Below are 18,544 nucleotides of genomic sequence, written 5' to 3'. Positions count from 1 at the left end.
CAGATGCAGGGCACTGTGCGTTCTTCGTCCCCAGGTCCCCCTCAGTTGGCGCAGCAATCTGCTCCTGAGGTGACACATAGGTCCCACGGTGAGGACTCCGACTCGGACCGCAGTCCCAGACCGGTGAAGCGGGCTCGCTGGGGACCTTCCTCCACTTCATCACGCTGCTCAGGGTCTCAGCATGAGGACTCTCTAGAGGATGAAGAGGAAGGCGCAGCTCAGGGCTCAGACCCTGACGGTGCTCTCAATCTAGATACACCTGAAGGGGACGCCATAGTAAATGACCTTATAGCGTCCATCAACCAGGTGCTAGAAATTTCTCCTCCAACTGTAGAGGAGGCGGTTTCACAGCAGGAGAAACACCAGTTTAGGTTTCCCAAACGTCCACGGAGTGCCTTTGTCGATCACTCTAATTTCAGGGATGCTGTCCAGAAGCACAGAGCATACCCGGACAAGCGTTTTACTAAGCGCCTTAATGACACACGTTATCCCTTCCCCCCGGAAGTAGTGAAGGGTTGGGCTCAGTGTCCAAAAGTGGATCCTCCAGTCTCTAGGCTGGCGGCCAGATCTGTGGTTTCAGTGGCAGATGGCTCATCGCTCAAGGATGCCACTGACAGGCAGATAGAGCTCATGATGAAATCCATCTATGAAGCCATAGGAGCATCTTTTGCTCCGGCATTCGCGGCAGTGTGGGCGCTCCAAGCTATCTCAGCTTGTCTGTCTGAGATTACTGCGGTCACACGCACCGCTACTCCGCAGGTTGTGTCTCTGACTTCTCAGGCGTCGGCTTTTTCGTCCTACGCTATGAACGCCGTCCTGGACTCGGTGAGCCGTTCAGCGGTAGCATCCGCCAATTCGGTGGCAGTCCGCAGAGCCATGTGGCTACGTGAATGGAAGGCAGACTCTGCCTCCAAGAAATTCTTAACCGGTTTGCCATTTTCTGGCGACCGTTTGTTTGGCGAGCAATTGGACGAAATTATTAAACAATCCAAGGGAAAGGACTCGTCCTTACCCCAGTCTAAACAAAACAAACCTCAACAGCGAAAGTTTCAATCGAGGTTTCAGTCCTTTCGGCCCTCGGCCAAGTCACATTCCTCCACGTCAAACAGGTTGGAGAAGGGCCAGAGGAACCCTTCTGCATGGCGGTCTAAGTCACGGCCTAAAAAGACCGCCGGAGGCACCGCCACCAAGGCGGCCTCTTCATGACTCTCGGCCTCCCCAAACCGCATCCTCGGTCGGTGGCAGGCTCTCCCGCTTTTGCGACGCCTGGTGGCCACATGTCCAAGACCGATGGGTGAGAGACATTCTGTCTCACGGTTACAGGATAGAGTTCAGCTCTCGTCCTCCAACTCGTTTCTTCACAACATCTCCGCCCCCAGAGCGAGCCGCTGCACTTTTTCAGGCGGTGAATGCTCTGAAGGCAGAAGGAGTGGTGATTCCCGTTCCCCCTCAGGAACATGGTCACGGCTTCTACTCCAACTTGTTCGTGGTGCCAAAAAAGGACGGATCTTTCCGTCCCGTTCTAGACCTCAAACTGCTCAACAAGCATGTCAGCACCAGAAGGTTTCGGATGGAATCTCTCCGCTCGGTCATCGCCTCAATGTCACAAGGAGACTTCCTAGCATCAATAGACATCAAGGATGCTTATCTCCATGTGCCGATCGCACCCGAACATCAACGCTTCTTGCGTTTCGCCATTGGGGACGAACACCTTCAGTTCGTGGCACTGCCTTTCGGCTTGGCGACAGCCCCACGGGTCTTCACCAAGATTATGGCAACAGTGGTGGCGGTCTTACACTCTCAGGGCCACTCGGTGATCCCTTACTTAGACGATCTCCTAGTCAAGGCACCCTCCTGGGTGGCTTGCCAGCACAGCCTGACCATTGCCCTGGAGACTCTCCAGAGGTTCGGGTGGATCATCAATTTCCCAAAGTCAAAATTGACACCGACCCAATCCCTGACTTACCTCGGGATGGAGTTTCATACTCTGTCAGCTATAGTGAAGCTTCCGCTGGACAAACAGCGTTCACTACAGACAGGGGTCCAATCTCTTCTTCGGGGTCAGTCTCACTCGTTGAGACGCTTTATGCACTTCCTAGGGAAGATGGTGGCAGCAATGGAAGCAGTTCCCTTTGCGCAGTTTCATCTGCGTCCACTTCAGTGGGACATTCTCCGCAAATGGGACAAGAGGTCGACGTCCCTCGACAGGAACGTTTCCCTGTCAAGAGCAGCCAAAACCTCCCTTCAGTGGTGGCTTCTTCCCACTTCTTTGTCGAAGGGAAAATCCTTCCTACCCCCAACCTGGGCTGTGGTCACGACAGACGCGAGCCTGTCAGGGTGGGGAGCGGTCTTCCTCCACCACAGGGCTCAGGGAACCTGGACTCCGACGGAGTCCTCCCTGCAGATCAATGTTCTGGAGATAAGGGCAGTGTATCTAGCCCTACAGGCGTTCCAGCGGTGGCTGGAGGGCAGACAGATCCGAATACAATCAGACAACGCCACGGCGGTCGCATACATCAACCACCAGGGCGGCACACGCAGTCGTCAAGCATTCCAAGAAGTTCGGCGGATTCTGCTGTGGGTGGAAGCCACAGCCTCCACCATCTCCGCAGTTCACATCCCGGGCGTAGAAAACTGGGAAGCAGACTTTCTCAGTCGCCAGGGCATGGACGCAGGGGAATGGTCTCTTCACCCGGACGTGTTTCAAGAGATCTGTTGCCGCTGGGGAACGCCGGACGTCGATCTAATGGCGTCTCGGCACAACAACAAAGTCCCGGCATTCATGGCACGGTCTCAGGATCACAGGGCGCTGGCGGCAGATGCGTTAGTTCAGGACTGGTCGCAGTTTCGGCTACCCTATGTATTTCCCCCTCTGGCACTACTGCCCAGAGTGTTACGCAAGATCAGGTCCGACTGCAGCCGCGCCATCCTCGTCGCTCCAGACTGGCCGAGGAGGTCGTGGTACCCGGATCTGTGGCACCTCACGGTGGGGCAACCGTGGGCACTCCCAGACCGACCAGACTTGCTGTCTCAAGGGCCATTTTTCCATCTGAATTCTGCGGCCCTCAACCTGACTGTGTGGCCATTGAGTCTTGGCTCCTAGCGTCATCAGGGTTATCTCAAGATGTCATTGCCACCATGAGACAGGTCAGGAAATCAACGTCCGCCAAGATCTACCACAGGACTTGGAGGATCTTCTTAGCCTGGTGCTCGGATCGGGGTTTTGCTCCCTGGCCGTTTGCATTGCCCACTTTTCTTTCCTTTCTTCAATCAGGATTGGACAAGGGCTTGTCTCTCGGCTCTCTCAAGGGACAAGTGTCGGCGCTTTCAGTGTTTTTTCAAAAGCGTCTAGCCAGACTCTCGCAGGTCCGCACGTTCCTGCAGGGAGTTTGCCACATAGTCCCACCTTACCAGCGTCCGCTAGAACCCTGGGATCTTAACAAGGTGCTGACGGCTCTCCAGAAGCCACCTTTCGAGCCGATGCGGGAGATCTCTCTATCTCGCCTTTCACAGAAAGTGGCCTTCCTAGTGGCAGTCACTTCACTTAGGAGAGTATCTGAGCTAGCAGCGCTGTCATGCAAAGTCCCCTTCCTGGTCTTTCACCAGGATAAGGTGGTCCTGCGTCCGGTCCCGGAATTTCTCCCCAAGGTGGTATCCCCTTTTCATCTCAATCAGGATATCTCCTTGCCTTCTTTTTGCCCTCATCCAGTTCACCAATGTGAAAAGGATTTGCACTTGTTAGACCTCGTGAGAGCACTCAGAATCTACATTTCTCGCACGGCGCCCCTGCGCCGTTCGGATGCGCTCTTTGTCCTTGTCGCTGGCCAGCGTAAGGGGTCTCAGGCTTCCAAGTCAACCTTGGCTAGGTGGATCAAGGAACCGATTCTTGAAGCCTACCGTTCATCGGGGCTTCAGATTCCTTCAGGGCTAAAAGCCCATTCTACCAGGGCCGTAGGCGCGTTCTGGGCTTTGCGGCACCAGGCTACGGCTCAGCAGGTGTGTCAGGCGGCTACCTGGTCGAGTCTGCACACCTTCACAAAACACTATCAGGTGCATGCCTATGCTTCGGCAGAGGCTAGCCTAGGTAGGCGAGTCCTTCAGGCGGCAATTGCCCACCTGTAAAAGGGGGCCGGTTCCGGCTCTTTTTATCGAGGTATTCTGTTACCCACCCAGGGATTGCTTTTGGACATCCCAATTGTCTGGGTCTCCCAATGGAGCGACAAAGAAGAAGGGAATTTTGTTTACTTACCGTAAATTCCTTTTCTTCTAGCTCCTATTGGGAGACCCAGCACCCGCCCCTGTTCCCTTCGGGCTGTTGTTCTTTTGTGTACACATGTTGTTCATGTTCAATTGTTCTTTTGGTTAATGGTTCAGTTCTCCGAACATCCTTCGGATTGAATTTACCTTAGACCAATTTATAGGTTTCCTCCTTCCTGCTTTGGCACCAAAACTGAGGGGCCCGTGATGCACGGGAGGGTGTATAGCAGAGGGGAGGGGTTACACTTTTTAAAGTGTAATTACTTTGTGTGGCCTCCAGAGGCAGAAGCTATACACCCAATTGTCTGGGTCTCCCAATAGGAGCTAGAAGAAAAGGAATTTACGGTAAGTAAACAAAATTCCCTTCTTTTGTTTGTTTTTGCCGCCTACAGGATGTCTTTCCAAGATTTTCTTCGTGAATATTCACGCCTTGAGATTTGCAACCTGACTCCCGATGCCTTAACTGCACGAAAATTCCGCAAGTGGAACACAGCACATTACAATGGGACGTGGAGGAAAGGGAGCACAGCCGGCGGGTGCAGGAACTACCCTGGTAAATATAAGCATTTCTGTTGCCCGTCCTTATCTAACCTTATCTAACTTATCTTAGGCCGGGACCACACGGGGCACTAGTGCAATGCTCGCATGACACTCGGCGGCTGACGCTGGCAGCACGGCAGGAGCAGAGTGTCATGCGAGTGTCCCTGCTACTGAGGTCCAACCGTGCGAGCGGACCTCAGCTGCGGGGGGCGGGCCGGCTCTGAGGAGGGGTGGGCCAGCGCTGCGGAGGGGCGGGCCGGCACGGAAGAGGGTAGGGAGGGATTTCTCTCCCTCTCTCCTCCGTAGCCGGCTATTGCCATTCTCGCACTGCACTCGCGGTACACCGGTGTACCGCAAGTGCAGTGTGATTTTTCTCTCGTCCCATTCACTTGAATGGGTGCGAGAGAAAGTGTCTCACATTACACCCGCAGCATGCTGCGATTGTTTTCTCGGTCCGATTAGGGCTGAGAAAATAATTGCTCATGTGTGCTGACACACAGGCTAATATTGGTCCTAGTGGAATGCGATGTTTTATCGCACTCCACTCGCACCGATTTTCTCGCCGTGTGGCTTAGGCCTTCGTGCACTTTTATCTAATTAGAAGCAGAGATAAGAAAATGTCCATATTCTGTTTTGTGTTCATTATTTGAACAGCCATTAGACCTAAAGATGGCTGACCGGTGAAGGTCCATTTGTCTGACAGCTATCTCTCTTGTATCCTCCTACACATGGACGCTCGCCTTTGCTGAGCATGCCTGTGCTTCCAGTAATAGAGCTGCTGTCAGACTTTTCTGACTGCGGTTTATCTCCTGGAGAACAAAAGGATCAGCTGTTGACATCATCCATCAAGGGAAGATGGGGAACCCCATACACATTAGACTGTCAGCTAATAATGGCGGCTTTGGTTGACTATAGTCTGTGTATGGGGGCCATGCTCTATAGTAATGCACCGACCGATGTGTGCAAATTATTGTTGCTGATGCAACTTCCCCATAACACATCCTTTCCAATGGAAATCTATGGAAAGTGTTATGTCACTTCTATAGAATTGTGCAACTCACTCATCTGTAGTGCAGCGAAAAATCATAAAGGAAAGAGGTTGCATAAAACCCCTATAGGACCAAGTTCCTACATTGAGTTTTTGACACTGTGAATTGTCACTGCACAATTAACGCTGCATCTTACAGTTCACGCAAAGTGGATAGGAGTTATAGAAATCTCTTTCCCACCCCCTAAAAGAATCATGCTTAACAGACCCCAAACAATTAGAGTTGGCAAGTGAATGGGCTCTCACATGCAAATCTGTCTTGCTGTCAGGTTCCCCTGCGTTCTACAGCGGTTGGCTCCCCCTGGTGACTGGAAACAGTATCATTCGTGCGGAGTGATATTAGTACCCGATCTGTTTGTGAGAGCTTAAGTGCAATGCAGCTGTAACGGCGAGGGACCTGTCAGCGACGCAGATCTCTATGTGAGAGCCCATCCACCATTGGCAGTTGCCAACTATAATTGTTTTGGGTCTGGTAGATGAGATTTATCTTTTTATTTACAGTATTTTTTTGGGGGGGGATATGCCTTCTTTGATGAAGAGTTCTGCTCTATTCTTTAACTTTTTTAGCTGCTTGGACACTTCCTTAGGGAACCACAACTAGGGCTTATTTTTGGAGTAGGGCTTATATTTTAAGCATACTCAAAAGAGCTACCAGGGTTTTTTTTTGGGGAGTAGGTCTTACTTTTGGGGACACAGGGTATGCATTTTATTTGCAAATTTTCCTTCAAGACTTGTATTGAGTGCAGAAAATGAGCAGGTAGAGAGCATACGTGTGTTTTTAGTGTAATCTGCACATAACTTTCATGTTTTAACAAAGCTACAGGAAGTTTCCTAAAGCAAGCACAATGGCTAACATAAAAGAAAACACACAAAGAGGTGAACACATAAAAAAAGGCACAAATCAAAGGAAGCCTTAAAGCAGCAAATGAAAAACACCAAAATCTAGGCTTTAATGAATCGGTTCCATAGTAAATTCATACCGGGAAGGGAAGACTGTGATATCACCCACCCGGGTCACCACGATCAATATCAGGTCATCTTGATAGTGTCAGCAAATACAGAAAACCGAATGAGGACTGTCTCCACCCAAACCAAGACGACTTAATATGTCACAGTTCTCAGTGAGCTCAATAAACAGTAGACAAAAACAAAGTTTGATTTTTTTTTTTTTTTACCTTGACATGTCAATTCTTTTTATTGACTAGAGAAAAAAAACGCATGAAGAACGTGGGAAAAAAAAGAAAAGAAAAAAACCCAGCAGTTTAAAAACAAAAAAAAAACAGGTTTTTTTTTCCTGTTAACACTGTTTTTCATGCAGAAAAAAGCTGCAAAAGAGCACTGTGTGTACAGCCACTTTAATTATCAGCATGAAAGGAGTGGTGGGATGACTTGGTCTGGTCTGATTGTTAAAGGGGGAGCATTTAAAGATTCTATGCTAGTGCCATTTTTTGCTATAATTTTTTTTTTTAAATAGCTTATTGGAAAATCTTTACTATCGCCATATAAAGCTGCTAACTGTCCTAATAATCATATAGTGTGCGGTCATTAGAACCTGTGAATCTTCTTGGTGGCTCAGTGGTTAGCATTGTTTCTTTGTGATTCTGGGTTCAAATCCTATCAAGGAAACATCTGCAAGGAGTTTGTATGTTCTCCCCGTGTTTGCGTGAGTTTCCTCCGGGTTCTCTGATTTCCTCCCACACTCTACAGACATACAGATAGGGACTCTAGATTGTGAGCCCCAATGGGGACAGTGATGAGGTCTGTAAAGTGCTGTGGAATATGACGGTGCTATATAAGAAAAGCATCATAAATATACCTTTTGCCGCACAGCGACCTTCTGGATCAATCCCCAGTTCAAAATCAAGCTGGAATGTGAAGACGAAGATGACGACTACGGCAAAGAGAAGGGCTGCACCTTTCTTCTAGCCCTTATGCAGAAGAACCGGAGGAAGGAGAGGAGATTTGGGAAGGACATGGAGACCATTGGCTTTGCGGTTTATGAGGTGCCTCTTTTGTTTAGCAATTGTTAGGATGTTACATTTTGCTGGATTATTAAACTTTCTAGATCAAGGATGTCAAACTCATTATCACTGAGGGTCAAATCAGCATTATGATTGCCTTCAAAGGGCCATGTGGAATTGTAAAGGCTCATGCTGCTCTCCATGTGCCATGGTACGAGCATGGACTGCAATGCACAAACTGACCAGGGCCAATAAGAAAGCTGTCTTTGGGTAGTTTGGTGGTACGAGAGTTGTCCCTGGGTTATTGGGCTAAGGGCAGTGTCCCTTTGTTGTAGGACAAGAGTGCTGTCCTTGGATTGCAGGGCTATATGGGAGCTCTCCCTGGGCTTGTAGGGCTGAGGGCGTTGTTCTTGGCTTGTAGGGCTGAGGGCGCTGTTCTTGGCTTGTAGGGCTGAGGGCGCTGTTCTTGGCTTGTAGGGCTGAGGGCGCTGTTGTAGGACAAGAGTGCTGTCCTTGGATTGTAGGGCTATATGGGAGCTCTCCCTGGGCTGTAGGGCTGAGGGCGCTGTTCTTGGCTTGTAGGGCTGAGGGCGCTGTTCTTGGCTTGTAGGGCTGAGGGCGCTGTTGTAGGACAAGAGTGCTGTCCTTGGATTGTAGGGCTATATGGGAGCTCTCCCTGGGCTGTAGGGCTGAGGGCGCTGTTCTTGGTTGTAGGGCTGAGGTCGCTGTCCCGGGGTTGTAGGGCTGAACGAGGGCGCTGTCCTCGGGCGGGAGGGCCGAGCGAGGGCGGTGTCCTCGGGCGGGAGGGCCGAGCGAGGGCGCTGTCCCTGGGCGGGAGGGCCGAGCGAGGGCGCTGTCTCTGGGCGGGAGGGCCGAGCGAGGGCGCTGTCCCCGGGAGGGAGGGCCGAGCGAGGGCGCTGTCCCCGGGCGGGAGGGCCGAGCGAGGGCTCTGTCCCCGGGAGGGAGGGCCGAGCGAGGGCTCTGTCCCCGGGTGGGAGGGCCGAGCGAGGGCTCTGTCCCCGGGTGGGAGGGCCGAGCGAGGGCTCTGTCCCCGGGAGGGAGGGCCGAGCGAGGGCTCTGTCCCCGGGAGGGAGGGCCGAGCGAGGGCTCTGTCCCCGGGAGGGAGGGCCGAGCGAGGGCTCTGTCCCCGGGAGGGAGGGCCGAGCGAGGGCTCTGTCCCCGGGAGGGAGGGCCGAGCGAGGGCTCTGTCCCCGGGAGGGAGGGCCGAGCGAGGGCTCTGTCCCCGGGAGGGAGGGCCGAGCGAGGGCTCTGTCCCCGGGAGGGAGGGCCGAGCGAGGGCACTGTCCCCGGGAGGGAGGGCCGAGCGAGGGCTCTGTCCCCGGGAGGGAGGGCCGAGCGAGGGCTCTGTCCCCGGGAGGGAGGGCCGAGCGAGGGCTCTGTCCCCGGGAGGGAGGGCCGAGCGAGGGCTCTGTCCCCGGGAGGGAGGGCCGAGCGAGGGCTCTGTCCCCGGGAGGGAGGGCCGAGCGAGGGCTCTGTCCCCGGGAGGGAGGGCCGAGCGAGGGCTCTGTCCCCGGGAGGGAGGGCCGAGCGAGGGCTCTGTCCCCGGGAGGGAGGGCCGAGCGAGGGCTCTGTCCCCGGGAGGGAGGGCCGAGCGAGGGCTCTGTCCCCGGGAGGGAGGGCCGAGCGAGGGCTCTGTCCCCGGGAGGGAGGGCCGAGCGAGGGCTCTGTCCCCGGGAGGGAGGGCCGAGCGAGGGCTCTGTCCCCGGGAGGGAGGGCCGAGCGAGGGCTCTGTCCCCGGGAGGGAGGGCCGAGCGAGGGCTCTGTCCCCGGGAGGGAGGGCCGAGCGAGGGCTCTGTCCCCGGGAGGGAGGGCCGAGCGAGGGCTCTGTCCCCGGGAGGGAGGGCCGAGCGAGGGCTCTGTCCCCGGGAGGGAGGGCCGAGCGAGGGCTCTGTCCCCGGGAGGGAGGGCCGAGCGAGGGCTCTGTCCCCGGGAGGGAGGGCCGAGCGAGGGCTCTGTCCCCGGGAGGGAGGGCCGAGCGAGGGCTCTGTCCCCGGGAGGGAGGGCCGAGCGAGGGCTCTGTCCCCGGGAGGGAGGGCCGAGCGAGGGCTCTGTCCCCGGGAGGGAGGGCCGAGCGAGGGCTCTGTCCCCGGGAGGGAGGGCCGAGCGAGGGCTCTGTCCCCGGGAGGGAGGGCCGAGCGAGGGCTCTGTCCCCGGGAGGGAGGGCCGAGCGAGGGCTCTGTCCCCGGGAGGGAGGGCCGAGCGAGGGCTCTGTCCCCGGGAGGGAGGGCCGAGCGAGGGCTCTGTCCCCGGGAGGGAGGGCCGAGCGAGGGCTCTGTCCCCGGGAGGGAGGGCCGAGCGAGGGCTCTGTCCCCGGGAGGGAGGGCCGAGCGAGGGCTCTGTCTCCGGGAGGGAGGGCCGAGCGAGGGCTCTGTCTCCGGGCGGGAGGGCCGAGCGAGGGCTCTGTCCCCGGGAGGGAGGGCCGAGCGAGGGCTCTGTCCCCGGGAGGGAGGGCCGAGCGAGGGCTCTGTCCCCGGGAGGGAGGGCCGAGCGAGGGCTCTGTCCCCGAGAGGGAGGGCCGAGCGAGGGCTCTGTCCCCGGGAGGGAGGGCCGAGCGAGGGCTCTGTCCCCGGGCGGGAGGGCAGAGCGAGGGCGCCGTCCCCGGTCGGGAGGGCTGGTGACGCTTTCACTCTGCTGATACTCGGATGAAAATTGGTCCTTTTTTTTTTTTTTCTTATACGTGAAACAATTGGATATCTCATTTTCAAGGTTGGTTATGGCTGGACAAACAACCCTAAGTGGTTTAAATGTTGCACTCATGCTGTTTAGTCAATGAAGATGCACAATTAATTTCTATGTGGAAAGCTGTGGTTATTTATATTATTATATTTCTGCTTTTTCTAAATTAAATTGAAGACTTTAATCTATTAATAAACATTCTTTTCCTTTTTTTTTTCCAGGTCCCCCGAGAGGTATGTACTCCGTCTGTGCATTTATGAGACATTTGTATGCCCACCTTAATTACATTTTCTTTGTTCTTGTTAATATTAATGCAGTTTATACACAGTTTCAATTTCTTCCCCAAATTTCTTTAATACCTTTCTTTGCACTGAATAGATATGATTTGATTAACGAAAACAATGATTACTTCGAATCTTATTAATGTATTTTTGTATATTTGTGCTTTTGGACATCTTTATGGTAATGTGTTCGCTCTTGCTTCTCTAGTTCCTCGGACAGTCAGCTGTGCATCTTAAACGTGACTTTTTCCTATCCAATTCGTCACGTGCACGCTCCGAGCAGTTCATTAACCTGCGAGAAGTCAGCACTCGGCACAAGCTCCCCCAAGGAGAATACATAGTGGTGCCTTCCACCTTTGAACCCAATGTTGAGGGAGATTTTGTCCTGAGAGTCTTCTCAGAAAATCGTCACGGGACAGTGTAAGTGTTGGCGCAGAAAACAAGTAATTTCAAGAAATTAATTTAACAACATCATTGCATATTTATCCACATGTTAATGCCAGAAATTTAAGGAGGACACGTTACCAATTTCTGCTCTTGTTTTATTCCTGCTGTTCCTTCTGAGTCTTTTGTTTTATATAAATCCGCCATACAGGCCCAGAGATATTGGCCTTTTAATTTAGCACAAATATTTCTTTGTCGCTCCATTGGGAGACCCAGACAATTGGGTGTATAGCTATGCCTCCGGAGGCCACACAAAGTATTACACTAAAAGTGTAAAGCCCCTCCCCTTCTGCCTATACACCCCCCGTGCTCACGGGCTCCTCAGTTTTTATGCTTTGTGCGAAGGAGGCAGACATCCACGCATAGCTCCACAGCTTGGTCAGCAGCAGCTGCTGACTAGGTCGGATGGAAGAAAAGAGGGCCCATAACAGGGCCCCCGGCATGCTCCCTTCTCACCCCACTTTGTCGGCGGTGTTGTTAAGGTTGAGGTACCCATTGCGGGTACACAGGCAGGAGCCACATGCTGTTTTCCTTCCCCATCCCTTAATGGGCTCTGGGTGAAGTGGGATCCTAATCGGTCTCCAGGCACTGGGACCGTGCTCCCTCCGCAGCCCCTGGGAATCTGCAGGATAGGAGCTGGGTATCGTCAGGGACAAGGCCCTGCTACTATGAGGTACTCTGTGTCCCCGTGGGGACCGCGCATGGAGCGCTTGTGCCAGACACTTTCCAGCACTGCTGGGTGTGTTAGTGCGCCGGGCATGGAGCGCTTGTGCCAGACACTTTCCAGCGCTGCTGGGTGTGTTAGTGCGCCGGGCATGGAGCGCTTGTGCCAGACACTTTCCAGCACTGCTGGGTGTGTTAGTGCGCCGGACATGGGGCGCTTGTGCCAGACACTTTCCAGCACTGCTGGAGGTGTTAGTGCGCCGGGGGACTACCGCGCGGCCGCGCTTATTGCCGGCTGCGCTTATAACTTTAGTCCCCGGCTTCTGCGGCCTAGTGTCGTTTATTCCCGCCCACAGGCCTGCCAGTCAGGGGAGGGGCGGGACGCTGCACGGATCGTCAGCGGAGGGCTGGAGCATACATTAGTATCCTCCTCCCTCCTCACTTAGTACAGTGGGGCACTGGATTCCCGCACTTTTCTTGGGCACGCCCACGGTCTCCTCCTCCCCACAGAACGCCGGCAGCCATTCCTGTCAGCGATTCAGACGCTGGAGAGGAGAGACAACACAGGGAGACCCAGGCAGGGAATCTGGTGACCACACAACCGCTCTGAGCGGTCGGTAAGCAGCACCTGTGGTGCTGGCCCCACTGAGTACCGAAGTGTATATATATATATATAGGCTTATAGGCTATACATTGCACTGTACGGTCGCTCTGTTGATTTTTGGCTATATACCCTCCTGGTTGTTCTCAGAGGAGACAACATGTCATCTGCAAAAAGCAAGGGTGCCAAAGCACAGGCATACTTTGCAACCTGTACCTCATGTACAGCTGTACTACCGGCAGGTTCCACTGACCCTCATTGTGTGCAATGCTCGGCCCCTGTGGCACTTACTCAGCCGGAGCCTCTGCTACAGGTGGCCCAGGTGGATCCACCTGCTACCACTGTCCAGGTGACAGGGACGGAGTTTGCAGCCTTTGCTGACAAACTGTCTGAGACTATGGATAAATGGTCTGCTAAAATACTGGAAGCATTGCAGTCCAGACCGGTGATTCAGGCCCCGGGCTCTATCCAATCCTTGACCCCTGGTCCCCCTCAATTGGAACAGCAAAGTACCCCGGGGGTAACCCATAGGTCCCAGGGTGAGGTCTCTGACACGGACCGCAGTCCCAGGCCGCCCAAGCGGGGTCGCTGGGAAATTCCCTCCACTTCATCACACTGTTCAGGGTCCCAGCAAGACTCTCTGGAGGATGAAGCGGAGGTATCAGATCAGGATTCTGATCCTGAAGCCGCTCTCAACCTAGATACACCTGAAGGTGACGCAGTAGTGAATGACCTTATAGCGACCATCAATCAGGTGTTGGATATTTCTCCCCCAGCTCCTCCAATTGAGGAGTCTGCTTCTCAGGAGAAGTTCCGTTTCAGGTTTCCAAAGTGTACATTAAATATGTTTCTGGATCACTCTGACTTCAGAGAGGCAATCCAGAAAAACCGAGACTGTCCAGACAAGCGTTTTTCCAAGCGCCTTAAGGACACACGTTATCCCTTCCCCCCTAGGTTGTCAAGGGCTGGACTCAGTGTCCTAAGGTGGATCCTCCAATCTCCAGACTGGCGGCTAGGTCCATAGTTGCAGTGGAAGATGGGGCTTCACTCAAAGATGCCACTGACAGACAGATGGAACTATGGTTGAAATCCATCTATGAAGCTATAGGCGCGTCTTTTGCCCCAGCATTCGCTGCCGTATGGGCGCTCCAAGCTATCTCAGCTTGTCAGGCGCAGATTCATGCAGTATTATTATTATTATTATTATTATTATTATTATTATTTATTATTATAGCGCCATTTATTCCATGGCGCTTTACAAGTGAAAGAGGGTATACGTACAACAATCATTAACAGTACAAGACAGACTGGTATAGGAGGAGAGAGGACCCTGCCCGCGAGGGCTCACAGTCTACAGGGAATGGGTGATGGTACAATAGGTGAGGACAGAGCTGGTTGCGCAGTGGTCTACTGGGCTGAGGGCTATTGTAGGTTGTAGGCTTGTTGGAAGAGGTGGGTCTTGAGGTTCCTCTTGAAGCTTTCCACGGTAGGGGAGAGTCTGATGTGCTGAGGTAGAGCGTTCCAGAGTATGGGGGATGCACGGGAGAAATCTTTTACACGATTGTGGGAAGAGGAAATAAGAGAGGAGCAGAGAAGGAGATCTTGTGAGGATCTAAGGTTGCGTGCAGGTAGGTACTGGGAGACTAGGTCACAGATGTAGGGAGGAGACAGGTTGTGCATGGCTTTGTATGTCATGGTTAATGTTTTGAACTGGAGTCGTTGGGCGATGGGAAGCCAGTGAAGGGATTGGCAGAGTGGCGAGGCTGGGGAGTAGCGAGGGGAGAGGTGGATTAAGCGGGCTGCAGAGTTTAGGATAGATTGGAGGGGTGCAAGAGTGTTGGAAGTGAGGCCAGAGAGCAGGAGGTTGCAGTAGTCGAGGCGGGAGATGATGAGGGCATGCACTAATGTTTTCTTTTTCGCTCCTAATTGGGAGACCCAGACAGTGGGTGTATAGCTACTGCCCTCTGGAGGCCGCACAAAGAACTACACTTAAAAGTGTAAGGCCCCTCCCCTTCTGGCTATACACCCTCCCGTAGGAGTACAGATTCCTCAGTTTTAGCTTTGTGCGCAAGGAGGTCAGACACGCACGCATAGCTCCATTGTTTTTAGTCAGCAGCAGCTGCTGACTATGTCGGATGGAAGAAAAGAGGGCCCATACAGGGCTCCCAGCATGCTCCCTTCTCACCCCACTGTATGTCGGAGGTGTTTGTAAGGTTGAGGTACCCATTGCGGGTACGGCGGCAGGAGCCCACATGCTGATTCCTTCCCCATCCCTTTTTACAGGGCTCTGGGTGAAGTGGGATTTACTGGTCTCCAGGCACTGAGACCGTGCTCCATCTACAGCCCCTGGAGAAGATGCTGGATGGAGCGGAGTACATCAGGGACATGGCCCTGCTTCCTCAAGGTACTCTGTGTCCCCGTGCATTTGGCGCTCACACCGCAGCATGCTGGGTGTTGTAGTGCGCCGGGGGACATCAGCGCTACGGCGCTTGTGCCATGGCCTCATTCAGCTTCGCTGAAGCAGGCACACTTATAGGAATCGGTCGCGCCGGCCGCTGGGACTGCGGCGCGGCTGGCACTTGTGGTGCGCCGGGGACTTCAGCGCGGCCCGCGCTTTTACGGCGGCCGCGCTGATAACTCGAGTCCCCGGCTTTTGCGGCCTGCTTCCGTTCGTTCCCGCCCCCGGACCTGCCAGTCAGGAGAGGGGCGGGACGCTGGCCACGTCTAGGAATCGGTCACGCCGGCCGCTGGGACTGCGGCGCGGCTGGCACTTGTGGTGCGCCGGGGACTTCAGCGCGGCCCGCGCTTTTACGGCGGCCGCGCTGATAACTCGAGTCCCCGGCTTTTGCGGCCTGCTTCCGTTCGTTCCCGCCCCCAGACCTGCCAGTCAGGAGAGGGGCGGGACGCTGGCCAGTGCATCAGCGCCGAGGGCTGGAGTCGTTTTTACATACTCCAGCCCTCACAATCGGCACAGAGGGGACACTGTTTCCCGCGGCCCGTCCTGGATCTAAAGTTGCTCAACAGACACGTAAAAGTCAGGAGGTTCCGGATGGAATCCCTACGCTCCGTCATAGCCTCAATGTCTCAAGGAGATTTTCTAGCATCAATAGATATCAAAGATGCGTATCTCCACGTGCCGATCGCACCAGAGCATCAGCGTTTCCTACGCTTCGTCATACACGACGAACACCTGCAGTTCGTAGCGTTACCTTTCGGTCTGGCAACAGCCCCCCGGGTCTTCACCAAAGTCATGGCAGCAGTAGTAGCTGTTCTGCACTCGCAGGGTCACTCGGTCATCCCGTATCTAGACGACCTGCTTATAAAGGCACCCTCTCAAGAGGCATGCCAACACAGTCTGAAGGTGGCACTAGACACTCTCCAGAGTTTCGGGTGGATTATCAACTTTCCAAAGTCTCATCTAACCCCGACCCAATCTCTGACTTATCTTGGCATGGAGTTTCATACTCTCTCAGCGATAGTGAAGCTTCCACTGGACAAGCAGTGCTCGCTACGGACTGGAGTGCAATCTCTCCTTCAGAGCCAGTCGCACTCACTGAGGCGCCTCATGCATTTCCTAGGAAAGATGGTAGCAGCAATGGAGGCAGTCCCGTTCGCGCAGTTTCATCTGCGCCCTCTACAATGGGACATTCTACGCCAATGGGACGGGAAATCGACGTCCCTCGACAGGACTGTCTCCCTCTCTCAGACTGCCAAGGACTCTCTGCGTTGGTGGCTTCTCCCCACCTCATTGTCACAAGGAAAGTCGTTCCTTCCCCCGTCCTGGGCAGTGGTCACGACGGATGCGAGCCTATCAGGGTGGGGAGCGGTGTATCTCCACCACAGGGCTCAGGGGATGTGGACTCTGGAAGAGTCCACCCTGCAGATCAATGTTCTGGAGATCAGAGCAATCTATCTTGCCCTGCGAGCCTTCCAACAATGGCTGGAAGGCAAGCAGATTCGGATTCAGTCGGACAATTCCACGGCGGTGGCGTACATCAACCACCAAGGGGGAACACGCAGTCGCCAAGCTTTTCAAGAAGTCCAACGGATTTTGACGTGGGTGGAAAGCAGAGCGTCCACCATATCCGCAGTTCACATCCCAGGCGTGGAAAACTGGGAAGCAGACTTTCTCAGTCGCCAGGGCATGGACGCAGGAGAATGGTCCCTTCACCCGGACGTGTTTCAGCAGATCTGTTGCCGCTGGGGGACGCCGGACGTCGATCTGATGGCGTCACGGCACAACAACAAGGTCCCAGTTTTCATGGCACGGTCTCACGATCACCGAGCACTGGCGGCAGACGCCTTGGTTCAGGATTGGTCGCAATTCCGACTCCCCTATGTGTTCCCACCTCTAGCATTGTTACCCAGAGTTCTCCGGAAAATCAGGTCCGACTGCCATCGAGCCATACTCGTCGCTCCAGATTGGCCAAGAAGGTCGTGGTACCCGGATCTGTGGCATCTCACGGTAGGCCAACCGTGGACACTACCAGACCGTCCAGATTTGCTGTCTCAAGGGCCGTTTTTCCATCTGAATTCTGCGGCCCTGAACCTGACTGTGTGGCCATTGAGTCCTGGATCCTAGCGGCCTCAGGTTTATCTCATGAGGTTGTTGCCACAATGAGACAGGCTAGAAAACCATCCTCAGCTAAGATCTATCACAGAACGTGGAAGATATTCTTAGCGTGGTGCTTGGCTCAAGGGTTTTCTCCCTGGCCATTTGCATTGCCAATTTTTCTTTCCTTCCTGCAGTCTGGGTTGGAAAAAGGTTTGTCGCTTAGCTCTCTTAAGGGTCAAGTCTCCGCGCTATCCGTATTCTTTCAGAAGCGCTTGGCACGGCTTTCTAAAGTACGCACGTTTCTCCAAGGAGTTTGTCATATCGTTCCTCCTTACAGACGGCCATTGGAACCCTGGGATCTGAACAAGGTTCTCATTGCTCTCCAGAAGCCGCCTTTCGAGCCTTTGAAAGAGGTTCCCCTTTCTCGGCTTTCACAAAAGGTAGTTTTTCTTGTGGCGGTCACGTCTCTTCGAAGAGTGTCCGAGCTAGCGGCGTTATCTTGCAAATCTCCCTTCCTGGTGTTTCACCAAGACAAGGTAGTACTGCGTCCAATTCCAGAGTTTTCTCCCAAGGTGGTTTCTTCCTTTCATCTCAATCAGGATATCACTTTGCCATCTTTGTGTCCGCATCCAGTTCACCAATTTGAAAAGGGTTTACATCTGTTGGACCTGGTGAGAGCACTCAGGATTTACATTTCTCGCACGGCGGCTCTACGCCGTTCTGATGCGCTCTTTGTCCTAGTCGCTGGTCAGCATAAGGGATCGCAAGCTTCCAAATCCACCCTGGCGCGGTGGATCAAGGAACCAATTCTTCACACATACCGTTCTGCTGGGCTTCCGATTCCATCTGGACTGAAGGCCCATTCTACCAGAGCCGTGGGTGCGTCCTGGGCATTGCGGCATCAGGCTACGGCTCAGCAAGTGTGCCAAGCGGCTACCTGGTCGAGTCTGCACACGTTTACCAAACACTATCAAGTGCATACCTACGCTTCGGCAGATGCCAGCCTAGGTAGACAGGTCCTTCAGGCGGCGGTGGCCCACCTGTAGGAAGAGGCTGTCTGACAGCCCGTTCATGTGGTATCTTTTTACCCACCCAGGGACTGCTTTTGGACGTCCCACTGTCTGGGTCTCCCAATTAGGAGCGAAAAAGAAGAAGGGAATTTTGTTTACTTACCGTAAATTCCTTTTCTTCTAGCTCCAATTGGGAGACCCAGCACCCGCCCTATTTGTTCTTAGGGTTTCGTTTTTTCGGGTGCACATGTTGTTCATGTTGTTTCTTAAGTTCTCCGATCGTGTTATCGGATTGAATTTGTTTTTGAAACTGTTATTGGCTTTCCTCCTTCTTGCTTTGGTACTAAAACTGAGGAATCTGTACTCCTACGGGAGGGTGTATAGCCAGAAGGGGAGGGGCCTTACACTTTTAAGTGTAGTTCTTTGTGCGGCCTCCAGAGGGCAGTAGCTATACACCCACTGTCTGGGTCTCCCAATTGGAGCTAGA

At 53.9% G+C, this 18,544-nt stretch overlaps 1 protein-coding gene across 1 annotated transcript in view; it reads left to right on the top strand.

Annotated features, from left to right (window-relative positions):
- CAPN1 (calpain 1) overlaps positions 1 to 18,544 on the top strand; it is a 102,759-nt gene that overhangs the window by 55,175 nt on the left and 29,040 nt on the right. The window contains exons 10-13 of the mRNA XM_075326722.1: positions 4,650 to 4,810; positions 7,676 to 7,848; positions 10,725 to 10,736; positions 10,993 to 11,204. Of these exons, the coding sequence (XP_075182837.1) occupies positions 4,650 to 4,810; positions 7,676 to 7,848; positions 10,725 to 10,736; positions 10,993 to 11,204 (558 nt within the window). The remainder of the gene's footprint in view (positions 1 to 4,649; positions 4,811 to 7,675; positions 7,849 to 10,724; positions 10,737 to 10,992; positions 11,205 to 18,544) is intronic.

The sequence above is a fragment of the Anomaloglossus baeobatrachus genome, chromosome 10, assembly GCF_048569485.1.
Source record: "Anomaloglossus baeobatrachus isolate aAnoBae1 chromosome 10, aAnoBae1.hap1, whole genome shotgun sequence".
Lineage (NCBI taxonomy): Eukaryota > Metazoa > Chordata > Amphibia > Anura > Aromobatidae > Anomaloglossus > Anomaloglossus baeobatrachus.
The sequence above is the reverse complement of the archived record's forward strand: the minus strand, read 5'-3'. Positions and strand labels throughout refer to the sequence as shown.